This window comes from Vigna unguiculata, chromosome 11 (genome assembly GCF_037176805.1).
Source record: "Vigna unguiculata cultivar grain cowpea cultivar isolate G323 ecotype 2 chromosome 11, ASM3717680v1, whole genome shotgun sequence".
Lineage (NCBI taxonomy): Eukaryota > Viridiplantae > Streptophyta > Magnoliopsida > Fabales > Fabaceae > Vigna > Vigna unguiculata.
Genome location: NC_140802.1, coordinates 42,466,855 through 42,491,018, shown reverse-complemented (window position 1 = coordinate 42,491,018; position 24,164 = coordinate 42,466,855). Strand labels below are relative to the sequence as shown.

The 24,164-nt window shown below is 34.3% G+C and overlaps 4 protein-coding genes across 5 annotated transcripts; 2 read left to right on the top strand and 2 right to left on the bottom strand.

Moving 5' to 3' along the window:
* The first annotated feature begins 2,318 nt into the window (after positions 1-2,318).
* LOC114169472 (putative protein phosphatase 2C 4) lies at positions 2,319-5,543 on the top strand. The gene is made up of 4 exons (XM_028054632.2): positions 2,319-4,155; positions 4,246-4,359; positions 4,768-5,032; positions 5,132-5,543. The coding sequence occupies exons 1-4, from the start codon at positions 2,518-2,520 to the stop codon at positions 5,245-5,247; spliced, it is 2,133 nt and encodes a 710-aa protein (XP_027910433.2). The 5' UTR covers positions 2,319-2,517; the 3' UTR covers positions 5,248-5,543.
* Positions 5,544-9,535: 3,992 nt separating this feature from the next.
* Positions 9,536-11,315, top strand: LOC114169204 (epsin-3-like). Its single transcript, XM_028054245.2, has 4 exons — positions 9,536-9,914; positions 10,069-10,191; positions 10,287-10,448; positions 10,564-11,315. The coding sequence occupies exons 1-4, from the start codon at positions 9,808-9,810 to the stop codon at positions 11,162-11,164; spliced, it is 993 nt and encodes a 330-aa protein (XP_027910046.1). The 5' UTR covers positions 9,536-9,807; the 3' UTR covers positions 11,165-11,315.
* Positions 11,316-12,147: 832 nt separating this feature from the next.
* Positions 12,148-16,839, bottom strand: LOC114169203 (U-box domain-containing protein 33-like). Of its 2 annotated transcripts, XM_028054243.2 has the most exons (7): positions 16,467-16,839; positions 16,148-16,266; positions 15,768-15,880; positions 15,065-15,536; positions 13,906-14,457; positions 12,640-13,362; positions 12,148-12,456 (listed from the first exon to the last, which is right to left on the bottom strand). In XM_028054243.2, the coding sequence occupies exons 1-7, from the start codon at positions 16,627-16,629 to the stop codon at positions 12,274-12,276; spliced, it is 2,325 nt and encodes a 774-aa protein (XP_027910044.2). In that variant the 5' UTR covers positions 16,630-16,839; the 3' UTR covers positions 12,148-12,273. The 2 variants fall into 2 exon arrangements, with proteins under 2 accessions (XP_027910044.2, XP_027910045.2); XM_028054244.2 differs by lacking the exon at positions 16,467-16,839 and having other exon boundaries at positions 15,768-15,894.
* Positions 16,840-19,647: 2,808 nt separating this feature from the next.
* LOC114170638 (actin-like) lies at positions 19,648-22,500 on the bottom strand. The gene is made up of 5 exons (XM_028056162.2): positions 22,237-22,500; positions 21,193-21,267; positions 20,687-21,080; positions 19,955-20,568; positions 19,648-19,831 (listed from the first exon to the last, which is right to left on the bottom strand). Exons 2-5 carry the CDS (start codon positions 21,250-21,252, stop codon positions 19,766-19,768), a joined length of 1,134 nt encoding a protein of 377 aa, XP_027911963.2. The 5' UTR covers positions 21,253-21,267; positions 22,237-22,500; the 3' UTR covers positions 19,648-19,765.
* Between the last annotated feature and the right edge of the window lie 1,664 nt (positions 22,501-24,164).

Genomic DNA, 24,164 nt, shown 5'->3' with positions numbered 1-24,164 from the left:
TTAATTTTAGAATCAGAAATACAAATTATAATTAGAACATGCAAATTTAAAAAAAAAAAATTAAATGTCAAACAATTAATGAAAAACTCAAGTTAAATGGTTTGGTGTTAATTTTAGTTAATTAATTATTGGAAATTAGTTCTCAATAAGAAGAGGTGTGTAACTCCAAAATTTGAGAAAACTAGAAAAAAAGTAAAAGTAAAAATAAAAATCTAAATCTGAAAACTAAACAATTTTTTTTATGTATAATAAAAGTGTAAGTAAATATTTGCTTTGATTTTTTTTAAATGTTATTTTCAAAAACATACAACGAAATTAACATTCTCAAATATTTAAAAGGAAAATGTTTAAATAGGCATTAAAACTTCTAGATTTTATTTTTACGTTTATGCGATTAATAATTAAAACATATTTAGTTTTTGTTATTTAAAATAATATGTTCAGTTAACGGTACAAGTAATACATGTTAGATAAGTATAGTGTTTATAAATTAGATTGAAAACTTAATTTTCACGCAAAAACTATGGTGGCCTCATCCATGTTTTTATTTATTAATTATAAATTTTGATTTTGTCGATTATCTTAATATAAATCTAAATCTTATATTTATTAAAATGATAAAGTTAAATAATTTAAAGAAAACTCAAAACTTATTATCTTAAACAAATAAATTAATATATTTTATGAATTAAGTTCATACTCCAATATCGTGGAAAAAAAATCATTAGAAACTGATGACCCTTATTGCCTCTTCAATATAAATTTCCTCTACAGTGAAAATTACACTGCAAAATCTAATCATGACACGCGGTTTTGAATATAATGTCAAAACAAAACTATAATCGATTTCAGACCCTTCTCTTTTTCTTTCTAATCAATGATAGTAATGATAATAATAATAATAAACCAATGCAAGTATAACTCGGAATTTTATCTAGAAATCGCGAAAACCGATGTTAAATTAAATAAAAGAAGATAGGTAAGAAGTACTTTTTATAATTGATAAATTTTAGTCAAGTAAAAAATTGATAATTTTTTAGTAAAAGTATTATGTAAAACTATATTTAAAATATTTACAACAAGATCCTTAAAAAAAGAAGAAATTTTTAGTGGAATATACCATATCCCAAAACCCGTTTCATGAATTGTGTAACTGGGAAGGACAAATTATATGACTTTGAAAGTAAGAAAAATCTTGAGAACCATGTTCTGGCAGATTGCAAAAGTCAAGTTCATTTTTTCTTCTATAAGACTTAATTACATTACAGAATTTAATTGTTGACGTGGAAGCACCTAAATATGTTTACATTATGTACTTAAAAAGTCCACTCTCAGAAAAGCTTTTAAAAACTAGGCTAATAATCCACTCTACTATCAAATATTAAAAAATGTCTTGAAATTGTAATGCAACATTACATATACAATAAACAAATAAAGTATGGGTTGAGAGCCAAACATGATGAAACACATTCCAAATATGAACATTGAATTCAATCTGTAATTACAAAAAAAGTCAATGGAGTAATGGGCTACATTTAAATCAACATTAGTCAAATTACCTAAATATTCAGGCTATGCAGTGATGGCAGCATTACTAATATCAAACCACCCCACCAGCACATTCAATTAAGGTTACCCAACTTTTTTTCCTTCTCTCTCTACATTACCCTTTTCTCATTTCAATTAAAACAAAAAGCCGAAATATTTGACATTTTTTTATTTCTATTTTTTCTTTTTTCAAATAAATTAAATATATATATTACGAGCTCTCGGGAAACCTAAAGTTGACAAATTATCAGACGAGAGCAATCGGAGAGAGACACGTGGACAGTCAACCTTCATGTCTTCGACACCCTCCGCTTGATCCAACGGCGCCCGTGTCACGCTTTACGAGATCTTGATAAAAAAAACAGCTTTAAAAACATTTTTTTCCCGTGTTGACTTTTCGATTCTAAACCAGAATTTATGACCCTCATTTAAATTTCACCCTCCATTTTTTCTCCCAAGACACAACAAACGAACACGACAACGCTCTCGCCATCAGAATCATTCATCGCTCCCATCCGTGACCCTCCCACGCGAATCTCGTCCACTTGCCGCAGCGCGTGCGCTCCACGCTCCAAACAAAACGTACGCGAACATTGAACGAGATAGCAAAACCGGACATAAACCTTTGAGTTTTACTTTATCTTCAACATAGTCAACGCCCCACTCCAAAAAAATCCCCAATTTTTAATTTCTTCTGTGCATAAAATCACCAAGCAAAAAAAGCAAGTGCATTTTCTTATTTAAAAAAAAAACTTTATTCCAAAGTCAACGCCCTCTCTCTCTAACTCTCTTCATCTCATCTCAACTTCAACTTCTCTTTCTTCTCACATCTTCTTCTCTCTCTCTGTCTCAAGTTCTTCATCTTCTCTACCAATCCACCATGAGCAGAGTCTTGTAGCGAGTAACAGCGAGAGAAACGTTAGAGCTTGTGTTATTTTTTTTTTCTTTTTTGGTGGTTTTTGTGTTCCGATGGGAAACGGCATAGGGAAGTTAACGGTGTGCTTCACCGGAAATAACGGTGGGGGACGTCGGAAGCAGGATATATCCATTTTAATAACGGAGCCTCTGGACGAGGGTTTGGGTCACTCTTTCTGCTACGTTAGACCCGACCCGACCCGGATATCGTCATCGAAGGTGCACTCGGAGGAAACAACGACGTTCAGAACAATCTCTGGCGCTTCGGTGAGCGCTAACACATCCACGCCGTTATCGACGGCGTTCGTGGACTTGTACTCATACGGTTGCATAGACCGAGCGGCGGCTTTCGAGAGTTCAACGTCGTTCGCGTCGCTTCCTCTGCAACCGATTCCGCGGAACCTGGTGAACTCGGGGCCATTCTCGGGGAACCTGGGCGGTGGTGGGTTTCCGGGGTCGGGCCCGCTGGAGAGGGGTTTCATGTCGGGCCCCATCGAGCGCGGGTTCATGTCGGGGCCCATCGATCGTGGGCTTTTTTCGGGGCCGATGGAGAGGGAGGGAAACGGATCGGATCATTTCCCGAGAAGCTTCTCGCACGGAGGGATGGGTTTAGGGTTGGGATTGGGTTTGAGAGTGAGAACGAGGAAGGGTCGGTGGATTCGTGTTTTGCAGAGGGCGATTTCGAAGACTCTCTCTCGGGGGCAGAACTCGATTGTGGCTCCGATCAAAGGAGTGGTTGTAAAGGAGCCGGAGTGGATGGTGGCTGCGGCGGAGAAGCATAATGAGAATCTGAGTGTGAATTTGAGCAGTGAGGGGAGCTTGGAGGACGATGAATCTATGGAGAGTCAGAATCTTCAGTGGGCTCAGGGGAAAGCAGGGGAAGATCGTGTCCATGTTGTTGTGTCTGAGGAACACGGATGGGTTTTCGTGGGGATCTATGACGGTTTCAACGGACCCGATGCTCCCGATTACCTTCTCTCGAATCTCTACACGGCGGTGCACAAGGAGCTGAAAGGGTTGTTGTGGGATGATGGGTCTGCCCCGGAAAATTCGACGCCTAAAGAGGAGGTGTTGCGGGATGTCACAGACGTTGCAGATGCAGTAGATGCATGCTCTCACTGTGTTGAACATGAAAATAGTAACTGTAATAAGAGTACTAGTAAGAAAGGTAGGAATTCGAGGAACAAGTACAAAGGTGCTGCGAATAAGTGGGAGGAGAATCAACGGAGGTGGAAGTGTGAGTGGGACAGGGAGAGGTTAGAGCTTGATCGGAGATTGAAGGAGCAACTGAATTCAAGCCGATCAGGATGTGGTGGAGCAGCAAGTTCTATTAATCATGCGGATGTTTTGGAAGCTCTTTCACGGGCTCTGAGGAAGACTGAGGAGTCTTACCTTGATGTTGCGGATAAGATGGTGATGGAGAATCCTGAACTTGCCTTGATGGGTTCTTGTGTTCTTGTGATGTTGATGAAGGGGGAGGATGTTTACGTCATGAATGTGGGGGATAGCCGCGCTGTGCTGGCTCAGAAGGCTGAGCCTGATTATTGGCTCGGCAAGATCAGACAGGACTTGGAGAGGATCAATGAGGAGACGATGAATGATCTTGAATCTTGGGATGTTGATAACTCCAACTTGGTTCCAAGTCTTAGTGCGATTCAGCTCACAAAAGATCATAGCACTAGTGTTGAAGAAGTAAGTTGTTTGCCTCTGTTTGATTACCTTTTTTAGCAGTTTTTTGTTTTGCTGCATGTCTTTATTGGGAGTTTCTGCTTTCTATTTCAGGAAATCCAGAGAATTAAAAAGGAGCACCCGGATGATCCGTGTGCTGTTGTAAATGACCGTGTTAAGGGTTCTCTCAAGGTTACACGAGCATTTGGTGCCGGGTTTCTCAAACAGGTTGGTACCTATTGTTTACTGATATATCCAAATGTATTCAATTATTCATATGTGTCTTTAACATGAACGGCAAGGGAATCAACAACAAATGAAATGGTTTTCATATATTGCTATAACAAGTTATACCCTCTTCCACATTTCTTTTTGTTGCCACAGAAGGTTACTTAATCCAATAACTAGCCTGATCCTTGGATTATAAGGATTTATAAAATTGTTATTACTGGTATTAGTTGTGATACTCAAGTTAGATCGCAGAGTGAAAAATTAGTCACACATTGGTAACTTAGTTCCTCTTATCAGAAAGCGGAATATTGAAGTGCATCTTTAGAAATGTGTGCAGCATTTTGTATGCTCTAAATGGACACTATTCTTCTGCATTTTCTTATTTGTGGTGGTAATCTTTTGCAGCCCAAGTGGAACAACGCACTTCTAGAGATGTTTAGAATAGACTACGTGGGAAACTCTTCTTACATCAGCTGTCTACCATATCTAAAACACCACAGATTAGGTCCAAAGGACAAATTTTTGATTCTATGCTCCGATGGGCTCTATCAGTACTTGTCAAACGAAGAAGCAGTGGCTGAAGTTGAGCATTTCATCACATTGCAACCCGAGGGAGACCCGGCTCAGCATTTGGTTGAAGAAGTGTTATTTCGTGCTGCAAAGAAAGCTGGTACTAATAACAACAACAACAACAACAAACCACAATTTCACTTCAAAAATCTCACAATTTGATTCTACAAACTGATGTTTTTGGCATGTTTATTTTCAGGGTTGGTCTTTCACGAGTTGCTCGAAATTCCACAGGGTGATAGGCGCCGTTACCATGATGATGTTTCCATCATTGTTATTTCTTTGGAAGGAAGAATATGGAGATCATGTGTATAAATAAGTATACTGAAATGAAAACCATATATATTATCATATACCAAAAAAATGGAAAGGGAGAGAGGTATGAGATATATCTATATCTATATATAGTGCCGAAGGGTGAGGAATCCTTTTTGCTGTTTTTCCCCTCCCTACTCACCTTTTTGTAAAACAACAACTAAGGTCTGAGAAGAGTACTTAGCTGTGCAATTAAGTGGGTGGTGAGGACTGTAAAGTTGTAAAAGCTGGATGATTTTGTTGATTATAACTCACATAAAATTGTAATTTTTGTAATAAAAGTCATTCCTTAACAATGTTTTGGTCGTGCAGAAAGCACTAGGCCCCTCCATCACTTTCTGCAACTCTGGTTGGCAAATGGCAGGGCTAGTTATCTGTGCATCAGCATCTTTTTCCATTCAAAACATAAAAAACAATACAACATATTCCAAAATGCCTACTACAGCATGGCCCCAAGGTTCATGCAGGTTTTGTTTGCCTTTTCAATTTGATGTGGATCAAGCACTATTTGCAATATGGCATTTGTTTTTTGGTGTTGCGATATTCCTTCACCCAAATGGGTCTTTTTTCTCCCTCTCTTACGTGTGTCCAATTTAAACCAGATGATGCTTTGTTCTGTTGTTGCCCATTTCTGATAAAAGGGAAACATGTGGTGCGATTTCGTATTAGGCACGCTGTTTATCGCAATCAACTTTGAATTTTAGAATTTGACCTCAATTCTTCTTTCTTCTTCTTTTTTCCACCATTCAAGGGTTCAGTCGTTGACGACACTTACAAATTGCACACGAAAGGGTTCAATGAACCATGAATTGAAAGTAAGCAATCTCCACCAAAATAAGCATTAGTCCATTTTCTGCAGTTATCACCGTACGCAAGTCTATTCAAAAACTATCTTTGACCAAATAATTTCTTATGCATAAATAAAAGGTTGAATGCTATGTTTCTAAATAAAGCCATTCATTATTAAACTTTTGACAGTATATCGAATTCATATCTCTGTAGTTTATTTTCTACATTATTTTATAAACATTACTTCAATTTTAAAATTTCAACGCAACACACAAAAAATATGTATGATATAATATAATCACTCATCCCAATAGTTAATTTATGAGCTGGGACAAAAATTGAATTGCGCGTTGCAGGTTGCTCCTACTCAAACGACAATTCAAGTGATGATCAAACTTTTGTAATAATGCCTTGTGGTTTAGGAATTTAAGGCCATGTCAATTGGAGAGGGTCCACGGGGTAAATATTTTGTAATTTATAAATTAAATTACCTTATAAGTTATTATTAAAACATGAACATAAAAGAAAATACAATAATCATCTTAGATTTTGTACATGATTTATTTCTTGTGATAGTACTAGTAAAATTTAACCGTGTTTGATTTCATTAAATAAAAGTATTGTCTATTTATGTTTTGAACTAAAAATACATGTAAATTAAAAAAAAATAAAAATGCATAAATAATTATGAATGACAATTGGTATCTAGAAAAGGTAAAAGTCATATATATTGAGTGTTATTAAAATTAATATTAAAAACTGAAAGAATTATATCTGACCTAATTTTACCAAATTTACAATGTATGACACAAATAGTTTTTTGAATATTTTAGGGAGTTACTTATTAACTGGTTTTTTTAGATCCTTAAAAGATTAGTCTTGCAATTTAATGTGGCCACTTTTGAGTCCACTCCTATATAGAGAATGATAACTAAAAACTTTTTATAATACTATTTTTATATCAGAAATTTTAAAATTAATGTAATTTCATAAAAATGGTTAATATTTAAAATTTTGAAAAAAATAATGTATTGAAATACACGGTTGAAAACAACCATCTAAGCCTGTCAATTTATACAATTTCCACGAAAAATATTTTAAAATAGTTTTTTCAAGGATAAAAATAGCAATGAAAAAAGTTTCTTTAATTTTGTTATCTTTTTCATTCTTTTCCTACTCCTTTATTGATTTTTGAAATAAGTGAAATTGATAATTAAGATTGGTAATCCTTGTAAAGACACGTAGGTGTGCTATTTCCTACCTTTCTACTACTACTTATACTACCGAGGTAGGAAATTAATTAAAAATTGTAGTAACTGGTAACTACCATTTAAGAGAGAATTAAATACGCACCAAATGAATACTATCTGTCACTTTATAAGTGTCATTAAATTCCATGTCACTGTTTCATATGCATTCATTTTGATGGAGAAGAAAACCATCCATCTGCAATAAATCCAATTTATTGCATTCTCTCTCCCTCACCATAACTCATCCTATTAATTCAATAAATAAATTCATTTTTCCTTTCTTTCTGATCCAATATAGCTAGTTTTTAGATAAGCGTTAAATAGGTTTTTATCCTCAAGTGAAACTTAGAGTTAGTAGTTTATCTTTAAGAATATGTAAATTTAATCATTTTAATCAAATTGTGTATTAAATTTATCTGACGTTTCAAGCACATTTCATTATAGTATTTGAATTATTTACACTGTTTGACACATTTTCATTTCAATATTAATTCAAATATTATCATACAATGTGTTTAAAATGTCAAGTAAACTTAACAAAAATTAGTAAGAATGACTAAATTTACGCATTTTTAAAAATAAAGAACTAAATTGGAATAAAATTTCAAAGAGAAACTAATATCAAAATTTACTAAAACTTGAATGACAAAAAATATATTTAACCATTTAAATATAAAAAAGAATATTTAACCATTTGAATCAATAAACACTTTAGGTCAGTATCGTGGACAATGTAATTACCTAATTTTTTTTTTCAAAAACCTGAGTTATTAAATCTAATCTAATCTTATATTTATTTATATATTATAAATTCGTTTTATGTTTTATCTTTTAGTTAACGTGAGATATGTATGATTACAATAACATTTTTTTTTTCACATAAATAAAGTTATCACCACCCACTAAAATCTTTCCTATATTGTACTTGGTTACATTCAGTCAAAAAACATCGTTGTCCTTCCTGAGTTAACTCGTGTTTTGCCACTCTTAACAAGGATTTTTATTTTTAAAAAAATGTCAATTTATGCAATTATTTAAAAAAAGTCAATTTATGAAATTATTATTTTTCAAAATACACGTCACGTTAAATAACAAAAACATAAGACGAAGGCAATATAATAACCCATTGTATATAACGCAATTACGTCAGGCTCCACCAATTGGTGCTCAGTGCAAAGTGCTGATTATGTTTTTGTTGTTTCACCAGAAATTTCTCTATTTTGTTCCAAAACTAACAATAATTTGGTAATGCTAGTCAATTCAAGAACTGAGAAATTTAGTAGAAGACCGTCTTTAGGGTTATAAAATTAATAGGAACGTGTCATTCGATGCCGCCACAACTGAGAAATCATTGTTCAATCAATTTGGGCGAAATTTCCAATGCCCTAATGGATCCTCACAATAAACTATATCTCATTGACTGTGACCTCTCAACACTTCAATTGCCATGTCCAAAAAACTCAGAAACTCTCGTGAAGCATGCTTATTTGGACATAACCTGCGTTCAACCCCTTCACCATATAAAGTACGGTGCTGTGTCCATGGCTTAAGCTCGTAAAATATTAACAAAATAACATAAATAGTCAAAGAAGCATACGTTAAACCTAATTCAACCTCAAAATGTAATTTGTACCTATTAATATACTGTAAATTAGTTTTATCCCTAATTGATATAAAATAGAACATCCAATATACCCTTTCTTGCAAAGACATATACATTTTGAGTTTGGATAAACAAACTCTAACAGAAAACTTTAGTATCATGTTAAGAAATAGACTTTATGTCTAATTGAACCTTACAATACTCAATTTATAAAATGAGATTTATATCCATTTATATACGATATATACGATAGATTGGTCTTATGTTTAAATAATCGATGTAGATGTTCATCATAAATAACATATGATGTAAAAAAAAATATGAAAATGAATGTGGTATTGTGGTCCACAATGTCAAGATTTTGACATTAATGTTTGGCAAACCAGCACCCACGTACTGATAACCCTTCTGGAAAGAGGGAAAAACTTTTAAACTTTGACTTATTCACAATAATCAATTTCAAAATTCAAATATAACTACCCCAACAATCCCCAAGATGTTGACTTATTCTCACGTACGCGTTTGTAATTTCAAATACTGAAAAAAAAAATCAAAAACTAGAGTAATTGCAACTTGACAAAGCGTAATCTGCAAAAAATAATTAAATTTGTGTATGCAAAGTCCAAGCACAAAAGTCACTCATACTTTGTTTTCATAAATCACTGTACGGTTTAGATTGATTATTTTTTCCTCGAGGTATCAGTATTGCCGCAGTTTCACGTCATTTTGATAATTAATAGTGTTGATTTTGGTGTCTGGTTGAATAATTTGTAACTTGTAACTTCAGCTTTTTTTACTTGTCGTAACTCAAACCAAAACCACTTTCTCTTCTCCCTTTTTTTTCTTCACTCTGTGCCATCCCAAATGGAATAAGTTTAGATATGTCCAGGATCGTTGAACAAAACTAGCACCAGCAAAATGAGCACGCCCTTGTTCCATGAATTCAAAAAGCAAGCTTCTTTCTTCCTCAAGGAGAAAATCAAAACTGCTAGATTAGCTCTAACAGATGTCACCCCTGCAGAACTGTAAGTCTAATTCTTTTACGACATCATCAGTGAGATTTTGATTTGTCATTTTGATCAATGATCACCCTTTTATTTGTTCCATAACAAGACTAGTTCCAGGGTTTCTGATACATCTTTCTTTTTTCTCTTTGTGGATGTGTTTTACCATTTGCAGAATGACAGAAGAGGCAACTAGTGGAAATCCATGGGCTCCAGATTCCAGAACTCTCAGATCAATTTCAAGGGCTGCTTTTGAGCTAGATGATTATTGGAGGATTGTGGAGATTCTGCATAAAAGGTTTTTCCTGGTCCCTTTTGTTTTCCTGAACATGTTTCCTACTTTGGGGTCAATTTCCCCATCATGGATGAATGACTGTTAGAAATCTGAAACAGGTTCCTGAAATTTGAAAAGAAGAATTGGAGGGTCTCTTACAATTCCCTGATCGTGCTTGAGCACCTGTTGACTCAAGGACCAGAGAGTGTTGCTGAGGAATTCAAGAGTGACAAAAATGTCATCAGCCAGATGAAAAGTTTTCAGTATATTGATGACACTGGGTAAGTGGGTATGTTCTTATTTTGCAACTCTTACAGAAAAATATATGCTTGTTAATTTTCCTTCTCTTGAAACTGGTCCTGCAAGACAAAATGAGTGCATTTTGAGTGTTTGCAGGTTTAATTGGGGCCTAACTGTCAGAAAGAAATCAGAGAGGATAGTGAATCTGCTGGAAGAAGTAACTCTTCTGAAGGAAGAGAGAAAACAAGCTAGAAGGTTATCTCGAGGAATCGAAGGTTTTGGAAGTTTTCCCCATCGGTCAACTCCAGCACAAGGTATTCTACGTGAGAAATCAATGCCAGCAACACTCAAGAGATATGACTCAGACTTGAACAACAATGAAGATCAGGAAAACAAGTCCTCTTGTTCAAACAATGGTGTGGATGTGGACACAGTAGCTGTGAAATCTCTTGGCCATGAAGGTGGAACTTTCAAGTCCTTGGATAGTGTGGAAGACAAGAGATACCAGGATGATCTAGGCAACAATGAAATGCTTCAGAAATCAGAAACAAATGCTAAAGAAAACAAGGAGCCTAGAAAGGAGGAGTTCCATCTATGGAACATGAAAGGTGAGTCCAAACCCCTTTTGGATTGTGGTGAAGAGGATTCCAGAATTGGAATCATCAGAACAGAAGATGAACACCCCTTTAATTCAACTGAATTGCATGGCACTGCCTCACTGCTTTCTGCTAGAGACGGAATACTACAAGGGTGTTGAAGCAAATTTGGAGATTTAAATGAAGCCAACAAGTCCAAGTTGTCTGCAAATTGAATTTTCCATTCCTGAATATGGGTAACCATTGTGTTACTGCCAGAAGTTCCCCTCCATATCACGGTTTTTTACCGAACAAAGAAGACAGTTTTTGCCATTTTGTAATGTATTTTTCCATATTTTGAATCTATTCAGATAATTTTTCATGCAAGTAGAAAAAAAAAATATGATGAGCTAAGTGGTTTTAACCTTTAATAAAATTCTATCGTTTCACTCCTCCAAATTTGGAGTGTCGATTAATTTTAACTTAGAAAAGAAACTAAATTTATTGTTCTTATATTTTTCTTCTATAAATACACATGGGAGACCATAATCTGTGCAGACATTCAACCTTACTTTAACATAATCACATAGGCGCTCAAAGAACTGTCTTCAAGTTGGGACACAGACAGCCATTCATTAACTACGCAAAATGGCATCTTGTTTATTAAGAATGTATTAATGGTTTGATTGAGTTCAAGATAGATTAAAGCATTTTCATAAGATTTTACTGTGTCAGTAAATCATACACTACAAAATTCAAGAATATCAATCTTTTTCAGTCCATCACTATTAGTCTACCAAAAGCATAATCGAATGGACTAATATATAATGATTAGAGAAGGATAAGGTTATTGGCCAGTGGTATCATGACAAAATCATCCACCACACCCATATATATTTTAAAAGATTGATTAATATCTGATCCTATAAATGGAGATAATTAGTATCTTTACTAAAAATGTTAATCACCTTGTTAAATTAATGACGAGCAAGCAAATTGGCCCATTAGACTTAATCCGCTTTATCATCTCTGATCATTGGAAAGCACAAACAATAGAAACCAACAAACCTGTATTCTTTTTTTTCTTTTTAATCGGTAAATGTTAGTTGTTAGTTTTTGTTAACATGAGTAGTTGAACCTACAATCTCTCCCACCCTAACATGCCTTGTATGATTAAACCCTAAAGAGTGATTGATTTGAATTAGAATGCAATAAAGAAAGGCCATACAATGATGTAAAAAATAGATATGTAGATATTTACAACATTGATAGATGAATTAATAACGGAACCTCAAGATTTGCAAAGCCAGCCTTGAATAGCAAGTCGAAGTGCATGATTGGGAGTGAGATGCAAGTAACTCAACTTTAAATTAGTCATAGGAGAAGTTTCGTGCCCATTATCCAGCCATTCACTAATGGCCTTCCTTTCATAAGTAAATCCGTCTGCTGCAACTTGCGGATCATGCATTATTTCCTGAAGAATGCACCAAAAAACATGACCCACATGAATACAACAACTGTGATGAAGATCTTGTAAATTTTCTCTTCAACTCACTGCATTAATATTATAGCCAATACTATGTATGTATTTCATTTGAGCCATTGCATTAATATTACCACTAAATCTAGTTCTATAAATAACAAAAGGAACAGTTACCTGAAAGATTGGACACAAGAAAAAAGATGGCACTGGTGGCTCTTCTGAAACATACAACTGCTTCAGTTCCCTCACTAGAGAAGGTGTTAACTCTGGTCTGTCTCTGCTGTTCAGTTGGCAGCATTGCAATCCCAGTTCAGCCAACCGTGTTGCCGCGGTGCAATTCCATTCTCCGGCTGAAGAATCCAAAATCGAAGACAATTTTCCACATGAAACTGCTCTGCGGACTTCACCAGCTAATCCAACTGGTGTCCTACCAGTGAGAATTTGCAAAATGATGAGTCCAAAAGAGTATACGTCAGATTTAGGAGTTAGTACTCCAGTTCTCTGAAGCTCAGGATCTGTATATGAAAAAGAACCCTTTGGCTCGGTGCTCAAGTGAAAACTAGGAAGAGAAAGTGACTCCTCTTTCACCAGCCTGCTGAACCCAAATTCACATAGCTTGCAACCAAGTCCAGTGTCAAGAAGGACAGTTTCAAGTGTCAGACCGCCATGGATAATAGTTTCAGGTCTGGAAGAATGTAGGAAGCAGAGAGCTCTGGCAATTTCAGAAATCCATCGTGCTCGGATACTCCATGTCAAAGGGAGAAGACTTCCCTTTCGGAATAGGTAATCTTGAAGAGTTCCATTGGGATAGTACTCATATACAAAGGACCAGGCTTCAGGGCAAACACCAAGCAAAGTAACCAGATTAGGGTGCTGGAGCCTACCAAGAACTCGAACCTGGTCTCACAAGCATAAACATTGGTTGGATCAAACAAGCATGCTATCTGCATACGTTAGACAGTCAAACCAAAAGAAGAAATAGGATAACTTATTAAGACAGAAATTCATTTTCCACAGTTCATAGAATTCATACATTTTGTAACTAAAACCAGTTACGAAAGATGAGGATACTTTAACTCATTATAATGGTGATGGAGAAGGAGAATCCATTGATTTGTTTCCATTCATATAACCATTCTCAGTGGTGAAATTACTAGATGGTATTTATGATACAAAAACCAATATCATCCAAAGTTATGCAAGGATATATATTTCATAGGATTGGTCTGGGATCTACTACTTAAGTGTTTATAAGACAAGCTATTACGGGCCTAATTAAATTACCTTTTGAAAGGATTATTGAGGAGATGAATTGTGGTTGTTGCAGCTGTGAAACCAATTGAAAATACAAAAGCCTCTAAATTCTGTTTTCATCACTGATACTCTAAAGAATTTATGATACATATCTCAAAGCAGAAAGGCTGTTATGGGAAAACTGACCTCTTGCTGAAACTCTGTCGATCCTTGCATGTTGTGTGAATGGAGCTTCCTTATAGCAACTGTTCTACCCAACATTTCTCCCTTGTAAATAGAACCATATCCACCCTCCATAGCTTTGAAACTCTCAGAAAAATTGCATGTAGCGTTTTGGAGATCTGATAATGGAAATTCTGCCAGCTCTGGAAATTCTTCGGCAAATCCAATAATCCCATCGCAGTGATCTGCTCCAACATGTCCACAACTTTTCCACCGCTCAAGCCAGTGCAGAGCCTCCATTTTCTGTCGCCTGATTTCCTGCTTTTCATTCTGCAAGCTTGAGAAGGATGCTTGAATTAGTGATAGTTCCTTTGCAGCTTCATCACACTTACTGTTGATTTCATGTGCACAATTTCCTAGAAGGGAAATACTTCTTGTGGTCCTTTCCAGTTCACTAGCAATTTCTTCTTTCTCCTCCAACAACATCCGTTGCTCCTTTATTGTAGCGCTCACTGCATCCTCAACCTCTTTTCTGAGCTTTGCTTCATGTGCATGGGCAGATTCAAACAAGTTCACCTGATGAAAGATTAATAACTCGTGTTGGAATAGAAGCCCTGAGAAATATCAGAAAAAAACTATATACTAAATATCACCACTAGCCATTAATTTGGAGATATGTAGTGAAAGTGCATTGCCTTGTGTCCATGAAATTTCACAACAATAAATTTGGAATTTGGATTCTCTGGGTTTTTCTGTGTTTCTCCTGTGTTATGTCTTTAAAATACACTTTTGGTTCTGATTTTGATGTTTTGAAATATATCAAAGAGATTTTTAAAGTACCAACATCAATGTATTGTTAATGCTAAGCAGAGGACAACACCAAAAAAATTCCAGTTATGAAGCTGGACTCATAAATTTTGGCACTTTAATGAATCTGTGGAAACCAGTTCTTGCTACCTACTTACTGGTTTGTTCTACAAGTTTTACTAAACATTCATGTTTCAGAAAATTTATTTACAGAATCCTAGTATCTTTCAAATGGCTTTTCTCTTGAGTCTTCATGCCTTAGTTCTTTACCAATGTTTCTTAGTTATGTACGAAAGTATACTTGAACCCTCATTGGCAAACAATAATTTGTCTGTACAATCAGAAGCCCAAAACTTCTAGATTAGGTCATGCTTACCTTACTAATGGCCTCAATGGCTTTGAGTTCCAACGTTCTGCACTTCAACAGCTCCACAAGGGCCTTGTCTGTTGCAGCATTAACTTCAATAAGTTGACTATCTATTGTTTCTTCCTCGAGCTCTGAATGTTGGGGAGAACAATGACTACTACAACTGGATGATTTGGATGAAAAGGTGGATTCTGCTTCAATGATTACATTTGGAACTGTACTTCTTGTAGCCCTTGCAGAATTTGATTGAAGACATTCTGAATGGATTAATTCATTTGTACCATATTGAAAAGATCTACAACTCAAGCTCTCTGCCGTTGTAGTCTCAGGTTGAGCATGCGAAGGTACAAAACAAGGAGTTTCAGAAGCTTCTCTTGTCCATATGTGTTTTCCTTTATAGACAAACCATATTTCACAGAATGGAGGAGCATTTTTGGCAGCAAAGTTTGCTTTACTAGAATTCCTTTTGATTTTCATGCAACTGCATTTTTCCATTTTTTTTGTAAAAAGGAAAGATTATTAACCCCTTTTATGACAGAAAAGGTGAGAAAATAACAGGAGTATATTTTATGGTTCAAGTTATAAGAGCATAGGAAATAAACACAGAGATAAGAGAATAGCATCAACATTTATGAACTATGAAGGATTATAGAAGTGAATAATCATTCCCTCTGTCTGACAGAATTTATTGGTGATCAATGGCATCACTTACTTTTCTGGGGTTATTGCTCCAATAACAAGCTTCCTGATATTATGCACAGTAACCAAATCCACAATCCCTTTCTGAACTTGATCAGCTTCACCAACGACACTACTTACCTTAACCTGAAAACAAATTACTTTAACAAAGACCATTAATAATTCAAGTCTTCTCACAACTTGCATTACATATAGTACATAATGAGATAATTTTAACAAAAGCAAATTTCAGTTATAGATACTCATATATTCTGAAGGGAGAAAACATAAAAACAGCATGATAACATTTCCAAAAGCCATAAAATAAGCAGCTTCTTCCATCATAAGTGAAATCAACAAAAAAATTAACCATAGTGAAGATCAACATGCAGAAATCAGCATCAAAATTAATACCTTAGCTGCACTGCAAAGGCTCAAGTACTTCTCCAGAAGCCTCTTGGTCTCTTCCCTTTCCTCTATTCTATAAGCAGACACGACTTCAGGACTAGCTTGGGATGCTGGCAATTTTCCCACTGCACACAAGATTTCAACTTTACGCGAATCAAATCATGGGATATGACGAAAATTTCTCAATAAATAACCAATATACCATAATTCAACTACCAAAGTGCCCAAATAGAAAAGGAGCTAAATTGACAGCAAAACTCAAAGGAGAAAGATATCCAAATTCAAAAGAAATGCACATACATGAATATCAAAGACGAAGACTTACACAGTGTAGGGATCATAGTAGAAGGTTGGTAAACATGAAGTAAGCATATCTGTGCTTTTCTGAAATGGGTGAAACACCATTGAATCAAAGTGGTGCCTTTCTTAAGGGACTTCCCAACTGCCACGTGGACCTTCTCATCACATTCATACTCATCCATGGCCATGAGGTGGGGTGGTTGAGTTGAGAAGTGCAGAGCGTCTCAGAAGGCATGAAGAAGAAGAAGATGTGAAGGTCGAAGAAGGTCCACCATAGTTTATGAAAAAGTTAGAGTAAGGGAAAATTGAAGGGTGTGTTTGATGGATATTTATTTGTTTTTTTTTTTTCAGTGATGATTTTCCATTGAAGGGTGTGTTTGATGGATCATTTTCAAAAGAACAAAGCTTGACTTTTGCACTGACTTGATGATGCCGCGTGTATGTCATCACTTCGTGTGTGCGCGCTTTTGCTTGTGCTGTGTGGTCTCAAGGAAACAAAAATTAGGTAGCTATTTGGTAGATTAATCTTTTTAAGACTTGTGAAAAAGTTGAGTTCATTTCTATAAAAGTTGATAAAGTTGTTGTGTGTGATAGATTCTGATTGGATGATAAATAAATAAAATAGTTAGTCAAGAAAGGTTTTGGTATTAGACAGAAGAAAATAAAACAAAATAAAAGAATTTTTTAGATGTCAATTTATAATAGTGAAGAATAGAAGATTGATTAGCTTTATAAGTAGGAATAAGATTTGTGTAATAATTTAGTGTTTTCCTTATAAATGTTCAGTGTAAACTGAGCTGTTCTAACAATGTATTTTAGGCAGCATTTTAGGTAGTTATAATTTTCTTATAAATGTTACTTGTATTGTGAAGTAATCCATTATAACAATGTATTTTACACAACATTGTAGGGAGCTGGTTCTTACTATACCATTAAAAAAACATTATAATCAAATTGAATGAATGGTTATAAATTTCTTACTTATTAAAGAATTGTTTACAATTAAGATTGATTTCTATCCAATAAAATCTACTTATAAGTGTGTATTCAGATTTATCTAAAAACATTTTTTATTTATTTTAGATTACACTTGTTTTATTTTCAATCATATTTTTTCATTAAGTTTTATATTTAACAAAAACAGTATGTTTTAATCGTTTAACCATTCGTCGACAGGATCTAAAGGAATATGATTTTTCACATTTTTAGAAAATTGAGAACATTATATTTTTACTTAATATTTTATAAGCTAATATATTTTATCATACATAGTCGCACCATCAATATTTTACAAGCAAAGCCTCCTCTTTACTCTTCACTTGAGTTTTGATTAAGATACATAAAACTGAATTACTCATACCTTTGAAAATCCCTCAAACGGCTCAGTTAGATTTAAAGGGAGAGAACTATATAAATAAAATTATATATATATATATATATATATATATATATAAATCAAATTTTTTATTTAACATTATCTCATATACATTTATTTTTATAATTATTGTGACACAAAAAGGTAAACTATATTATTTATTAGGTATAAATACAGATTTGGTACCCCAACTTTTTTGAAAAGTTCGATTTGGTACCCGAACTTTAGGAATGTTCAATTTAGTACCCAAACTTTTTAAACGAGTTTATTTTGGTACGTTTTGTTAAACACTACGTAACACCGTTTGGCTTCTGTTGAGGTGGCACTGTGTAGGGCATACGTGGCAGAAACAATGGTTAGGCACGTGGTTTTTGTGGTAAAAAAAAAATTCAAAGTAAAAAATTTTAGAAAATCGTTGTTGTCGATTTGGGACAAAATTAGGGATGTGAAATCGAAAAATTTGCAGAATGGAAAAGTAGGGCAGAAGCAAAATTTGGGAATTAGGGTTCGATGGTTGATTTGTGTTCGGTGATCGGAGAATAAGGACGGAGATTTCCTTCCGTTCGTTGGAGAGGGCGAAGCTGGGAAGAAGAAAGAAGAAGCTTCAGCGGTGGAAGACGGAACTTTGGCAGTGGAAGAAGAATATTTGGTTGTGAAGGTGAGTTTTCTTTCCTGCTTTTTATATTTGAGTTGATGAATGAGTGCTGATATATTTTTTTTCTACAGCCACCACTATTACATGACAAGCTTTGATTCGCATTAACCATGAATTGTGAGAGCAAGAGGAAGATGATTGAGCCCTTGATATTTCTTCAACGTCTAGAAAAATCAGAAGAAGAGAAAACCACCTATTAGGGCACTCTCCACAAAATAGGGCACTTAAAGTTTACAAATAAAGGGGGATTACAATTCATTTTATCTGAACCATTGTTTCTACTACGTATCCCCAGCACACTGCCATCTCAACAGAAGCCAAACGGCGTTATGTAGTTTTTAACGGAAGGTACCAAAATAAATCCGTTTAAAAAGTTTGGGTACCAAATTGAACATTGCTAAAGTTCGGGTACCAAATTGAACTTTCCGAAAAAGTTGGAGTACCAAATATGTATTTATACCTATTTATTAAAATACAAATTTAAATAATTATTAGATATTAATTAAAATTTAAAATCTTATATAAATTCTTTATAAAACTAAAAATAGGTATATAAATAAAATATCATGTTCCATAATTTATTTAAAATTTAATTAATTATAATCATTTTCATAACTTATGAAAAAAATTGAATTAAAAGTCAACTTTGAGAAAAATAAATGTAATTTTAATAAAAAAAAAGTTTCATTTAAACATAATTTATTGTGTATTAAACATTTGATATGGTTTGAAATTGACTTATTTTCATCATTTCATAGTCGTATTTTAGCATATCATAATATTTTTTTTTCTTATTATGCATTCAATACACCAGCCCTAATGATCTAAACTTTTCTTCCAATTATAAGTGACTCGACCTTTAAATTAAACAATTTCAATTTTACAATTAATTTTATTTTACTTAAAAAAAATTGACTAAATTATTTATGTATTATATTGTTTTAAATTTATTATTAAAAGTGAACCAATATAATAAATTTTGTCTAAAAAAAACTAAAATATATTTCATCCTCGAATTTAATGTGTCTAATAAATTTTAATACTAAAAACTGTATTAAAAAAGGTATATATCTGATAGCCGCAGCTATATTAGTAATTTTTAGTTTGCTAGCCCATTATAATAATTAAGATTATCCTTATCATCTAGATGAAAGTATAAGAGTAAGAGGAGAGGCGTGCCAAAAAAATCAACCGTTCAATTGCCAATATTAAAAAATATAAAATCAAAGAATTTTACTCCGTCATCAATCCAGTAACTGATTTAACAACCCAAAATTTTTATAAAATATAAAAACTAGAAGCATTTCCTGTGTACAATTGATGGACCAGCCTCATCGTACTCAGCCTTTGCAATCCACATCTGCATTTCAAACATGATGTCCTTATATTAGTATCCCCACATTGTGCAATTTGCAGTATATATTATTCACAGGAATATTTGATTTGAATTAAAATAACTCGTAGTCTTTAAATAATTATTTACCTGTTGGAAAGTGCTGAGAGAAGCCAAGATAGAGCCACCAATCCAGACACTGTACTTTCTCTCAGGTGGAGCAACGACCTTAATCTTCATGCTACTAGGGGCCAAAGATGAGATTTCCTTGCTCATTCTGTCAGCAATACCATGGAACATGGTAGAACCACCACTGAGAACAATGTTGCCATACAAGTCCTTCCTAATGTCAACATCACACTTCATGATTGAATTGTAAGTGGTCTCATGAATGCCAACAGCTTCCATTCCGATCATGGATGGTTGGAAGAGAACCTCAGGGCACCGGAAACGCTCATTGCCAATGGTGATAATCTGTCCATCGGGCAACTCATAGCTCTTCTCAACAGAGGAGGTAGTTCTTGATGTTTCAAGCTCTTGCTCATAATCAAGGGCAATATAAGCCAGCTTCTCCTTTACATCCCTTACGATTTCACGCTCAGCCGTGGTAGTGAAGGAATAACCACGTTCTGTAAGGATCTTCATCAAAGCTTCAGTGAGATCGCGTCCTGCCAAGTCAAGACGGAGGATGGCATGAGGAAGAGCGTAGCCCTCATAAATGGGGACAGTATGACTGACACCATCTCCAGAGTCCAGAACTATACCTGCACAAATTAATAAAAAGGGCCTTCTTAGAGCATTAAAGATGATTGACCAGCTTAACAATTTTACACAATACCTAACATGGAACAGAATATTTTTCTCGAAGAAGAAATGACTAACCAGTTGTACGGCCACTGGCATACAAGGACAGAACAGCCTGGATGGCAACATACATGGCAGGGGTATTGAAGGTCTCAAACATAATTTGGGTCATTTTTTCACGGTTAGCTTTTGGGTTGAGAGGTGCTTCTGTGAGAAGAACTGGGTGCTCCTCGGGAGCAACACGGAGTTCATTGTAGAAGGTGTGATGCCAGATCTTCTCCATGTCATCCCAGTTATTCACAATACCGTGCTCAATGGGATACTTCAGGGTTAATATACCTCTCTTGGACTGAGCTTCATCCCCAACATATGCATCTTTTTGGCCCATGCCAACCATCACTCCAGTGTGACGGGGACGACCAACAATGCTGGGAAACACAGCCCTTGGAGCATCATCCCCGGCAAATCCAGCCTAAAACATTGGAATACATTAGACTCGCGGTAAATCAAATGAAGGGGAAAGGTACCGTTAATCACTTCATGAAACAAAAAGTATTGGAAATATAACCATCAAGGAATCTTACTTTGACCATTCCTGTTCCATTATCGCAGACGAGTGGCTGAATATCCTCACCATCTGCCATTTTCTATTTAAAGATCTGAGAAAATAAAGATAAAAAAAGCCGCTCAGCACGTTGAGAGCAGAGACATTTCACATACACAATCTAAACAAATGTTGCACATGCAATGCAATCTCGGGAATTTATGATATAACCTAAAGAGGCCTAAATCACGGGAATCATTCTCTTGTTTGATATCTTTACTTCACATGGTCATCCGAAAATTTTTATGTCTAAATCACCCAAGAATCTAGATACACCCTTAGTTAATAAAACAGGAATTTATGTCTGAGATTGTTTTTTAAATAGAAACTAATTCCATTTTTTATTTTTTTCTTAAAATGTTTAATGAGAAGCTTCCTTAAAAAATAAACCTGATACATTTCATAACTTTTCTCACATTCAATTTAATTAGAGTGGAGAACCATTTCAGCCTTCGTCAATCTTGAATATTTATAATCCATTTTTAATGCAAATAACACATAAACTATTCACACTAAAATATACACATTCACTGCGAATCACAATTAAATTCTATATAAATACTATTATATAATATTTTATTTTATCGGAAGAAGAGACATAATACTTGAACCTTCACATTAGATTCAAGATTTTTAAAAACAACTTGCAGCATGCATAACAATGCAGCCGCGGCAGCTATATTTTTCTGCAATTTCGGCGGATTACACGAAACCGCAACTTCAGCAGCTATTTTTTCGATATGAGTTTAACGAGACTTGTCTAAACACAATCAGACAGCCATTTCTGACACTTGAAGATTGCGATATTATCAAACAGGTTATATATTAAGCTGCATAACTATAAACAATTCAACAAATCCCACCGATTCCATAATCCGAACACAGATTTCATAGACTCGTTATAAAAAAAACTCGAGACAATAAGAACATAAGAATCAGAATTCCACCATAACTAGCATAATGCGAGATAACGACGGTGATTAAATGGAAACGGCGAATGCAAGAGGAGAGAAGAGAGTGTGACCTGAAGAAGGAGATGGAGATGGCGTTTGGAAGAAAGGTTTCTCCGATCTCAGCGACCCGCTCTTTAGGTTCAAAACTGAATTGTGAACGGATGTAATATCCTTTGAGAATTTACGATTTTAAAGCCCTGATTTCACCCTCCCACACCACAAACCCGTAACGCATCACCACCGTTCCTTCCATTTCTCCACAATTCAATTACCGCACGACACGTGTCCCCTTCGATCTATGGCTCATCGGATAAAGCTGGTTTGTCTTATTGCCTCTTTGCCAAATCTAACGAGCGGTGACTCTTCAAATGTGCCCTACTTCATCTGCTTCTATTCGCATACCCTAAATTTGGCTTTAACTTCCATTCTTCACGGTCACACACTTTTTTTATGGGCATAAATTTTCGTTTTTGGATTTTAATTAAATTCTCCTTGCCGGTCAAAGCTATTTAGTACCGAAAAAATAGAAAAGGAAAATTATGTTTAATATTTAACATCACATTTTTGTGTGTGTGGGTATCAAACAATAACCATATTTGCGGAGAAGATGAAGAAAAAGAAAGATAGAAGGATAACACTATATCCACCTCATTTGTTCCATCTTAGAAGTTTTGACAAACAAAATAAGAGATATAATCAACGTCTTGGATTTTATATAATAAAAAATATTATGATTTTCTAATAGATTTTTTTACCTAGTTATTAGTTTGATTTTGCTTTCAGCCATTTGTTTTTTGCCTATGCTTTTCTTTTTACTGATTTTCAATTTTATTTACCGTTAATTTTTATGTTACTGATATTTTTCGTAGACAGTTAAATAACTTTTCGCTAAAACCTAAAATGAGGCGCATGCATGGAGTTCCTACCTTTGCATTTTTTTTAAATGCATTACTTTTGCATATTTAATTGAAGTGCCTAAACTATTATTATTATTTCTTAAATGATTAACGAAATTGTGCAAGTTACATGAGCAAAAACGTATTTGGATAATTTTCTTTCGTTTTCTATTACAGAGAGAATATTCAAGAAAAAATTGATGGACAGACTTTTCTTAAACTGCAAAATAAAAAATAAATGAAAATTTTCGTGGTCACACTTTGTCCATTGAAAACATAAATGGGATAAACAAAAGTTATATAAGTTTTTCATTAAAAAAAAAAAAAACATGTATATCCAAACCTTGATTTAAACCATTGAAGGTTGAACAAGCACTCAAGCCCAAACTTTTCGGCCCAATTCTCAACTCTTATAATGATTCTCTGCTTTTTGGGCTTGGTCTTAAGAACCTAGCCCAGCCTTGTTTCTTTCGTTCTATAATCAAGAAACGAGTCAAAGAAGCAACCACAAAATCACAAAACAAAAAAGTAATGAAACCTATAAAATATGAGTTATGAATGAAAAACACAAATTCTTGTTGGATATTTATCGGAAATTAACATTTTATAATTTAACCCTACCATTTGGTATAGTTAACTGAGAAAAAGGAATTCACAGATATTAAGAATTTGATACCAAATATAACTTTTGTTACAATATTAAGTAAATTACTTGATATCACATGCATCTTTTAATGAGTTGAGTATATTTAAACTAAAACTGACCATACAACACTCCAAAATTAATATAAGACTGTCATCAAATTTATAGTTTCACGCATATATAAACTTAGTCATTCAATTTCAAATTCAAATCAACTTTAAACACAAATAAATATACAATAATTCATAAAGTATAACTTCTCTTATATTTACCTCTGATATTTTTGTCTTATTCATCCTAATATTTGAAAAAATATAAATAATGACCTATTTAACATTTTAAAAATATAACAAAGATTTATTTAACAAATAAAAAAATATTATACCATTTAAAATTATTGGTAAATAAAGATATTACTCATGGTACGTTTATGAATTAAAGGTGATGAGCAGAATATTAC

Excerpts from the sequence above, each read along its gene's own strand:
- LOC114169472 (XM_028054632.2), top strand. The coding sequence starts at position 2,518 with ATGGGAAACGGCATAGGGAAGTTAACGGTGTGCTTCACCGGAAATAAC. Across the intron at positions 4,360-4,767 it reads GTGCCGGGTTTCTCAAACAG|CCCAAGTGGAACAACGCACT; the intron begins GTTGGTACCTAT and ends AATCTTTTGCAG. Across the intron at positions 5,033-5,131 it reads TCGTGCTGCAAAGAAAGCTG|GGTTGGTCTTTCACGAGTTG; the intron begins GTACTAATAACA and ends GTTTATTTTCAG.
- LOC114169204 (XM_028054245.2), top strand. The coding sequence starts at position 9,808 with ATGAGCACGCCCTTGTTCCATGAATTCAAAAAGCAAGCTTCTTTCTTC. Across the intron at positions 9,915-10,068 it reads GATGTCACCCCTGCAGAACT|AATGACAGAAGAGGCAACTA; the intron begins GTAAGTCTAATT and ends TACCATTTGCAG. Across the intron at positions 10,192-10,286 it reads GTGGAGATTCTGCATAAAAG|GTTCCTGAAATTTGAAAAGA; the intron begins GTTTTTCCTGGT and ends AATCTGAAACAG.
- LOC114169203 (XM_028054243.2), bottom strand. The coding sequence starts at position 16,629 with ATGGCCATGGATGAGTATGAATGTGATGAGAAGGTCCACGTGGCAGTT. Across the intron at positions 15,881-16,147 it reads GCCTTTGCAGTGCAGCTAAG|GTTAAGGTAAGTAGTGTCGT; the intron begins GTATTAATTTTG and ends ATTTGTTTTCAG. Across the intron at positions 15,537-15,767 it reads GGAGCAATAACCCCAGAAAA|TTGCATGAAAATCAAAAGGA; the intron begins GTAAGTGATGCC and ends GGAAAAATGCAG.
- LOC114170638 (XM_028056162.2), bottom strand. The coding sequence starts at position 21,252 with ATGGCAGATGGTGAGGATATTCAGCCACTCGTCTGCGATAATGGAACA. Across the intron at positions 20,569-20,686 it reads TGCCAGTGGCCGTACAACTG|GTATAGTTCTGGACTCTGGA; the intron begins GTTAGTCATTTC and ends TAATTTGTGCAG. Across the intron at positions 19,832-19,954 it reads CTCTCAGCACTTTCCAACAG|ATGTGGATTGCAAAGGCTGA; the intron begins GTAAATAATTAT and ends TTTGAAATGCAG.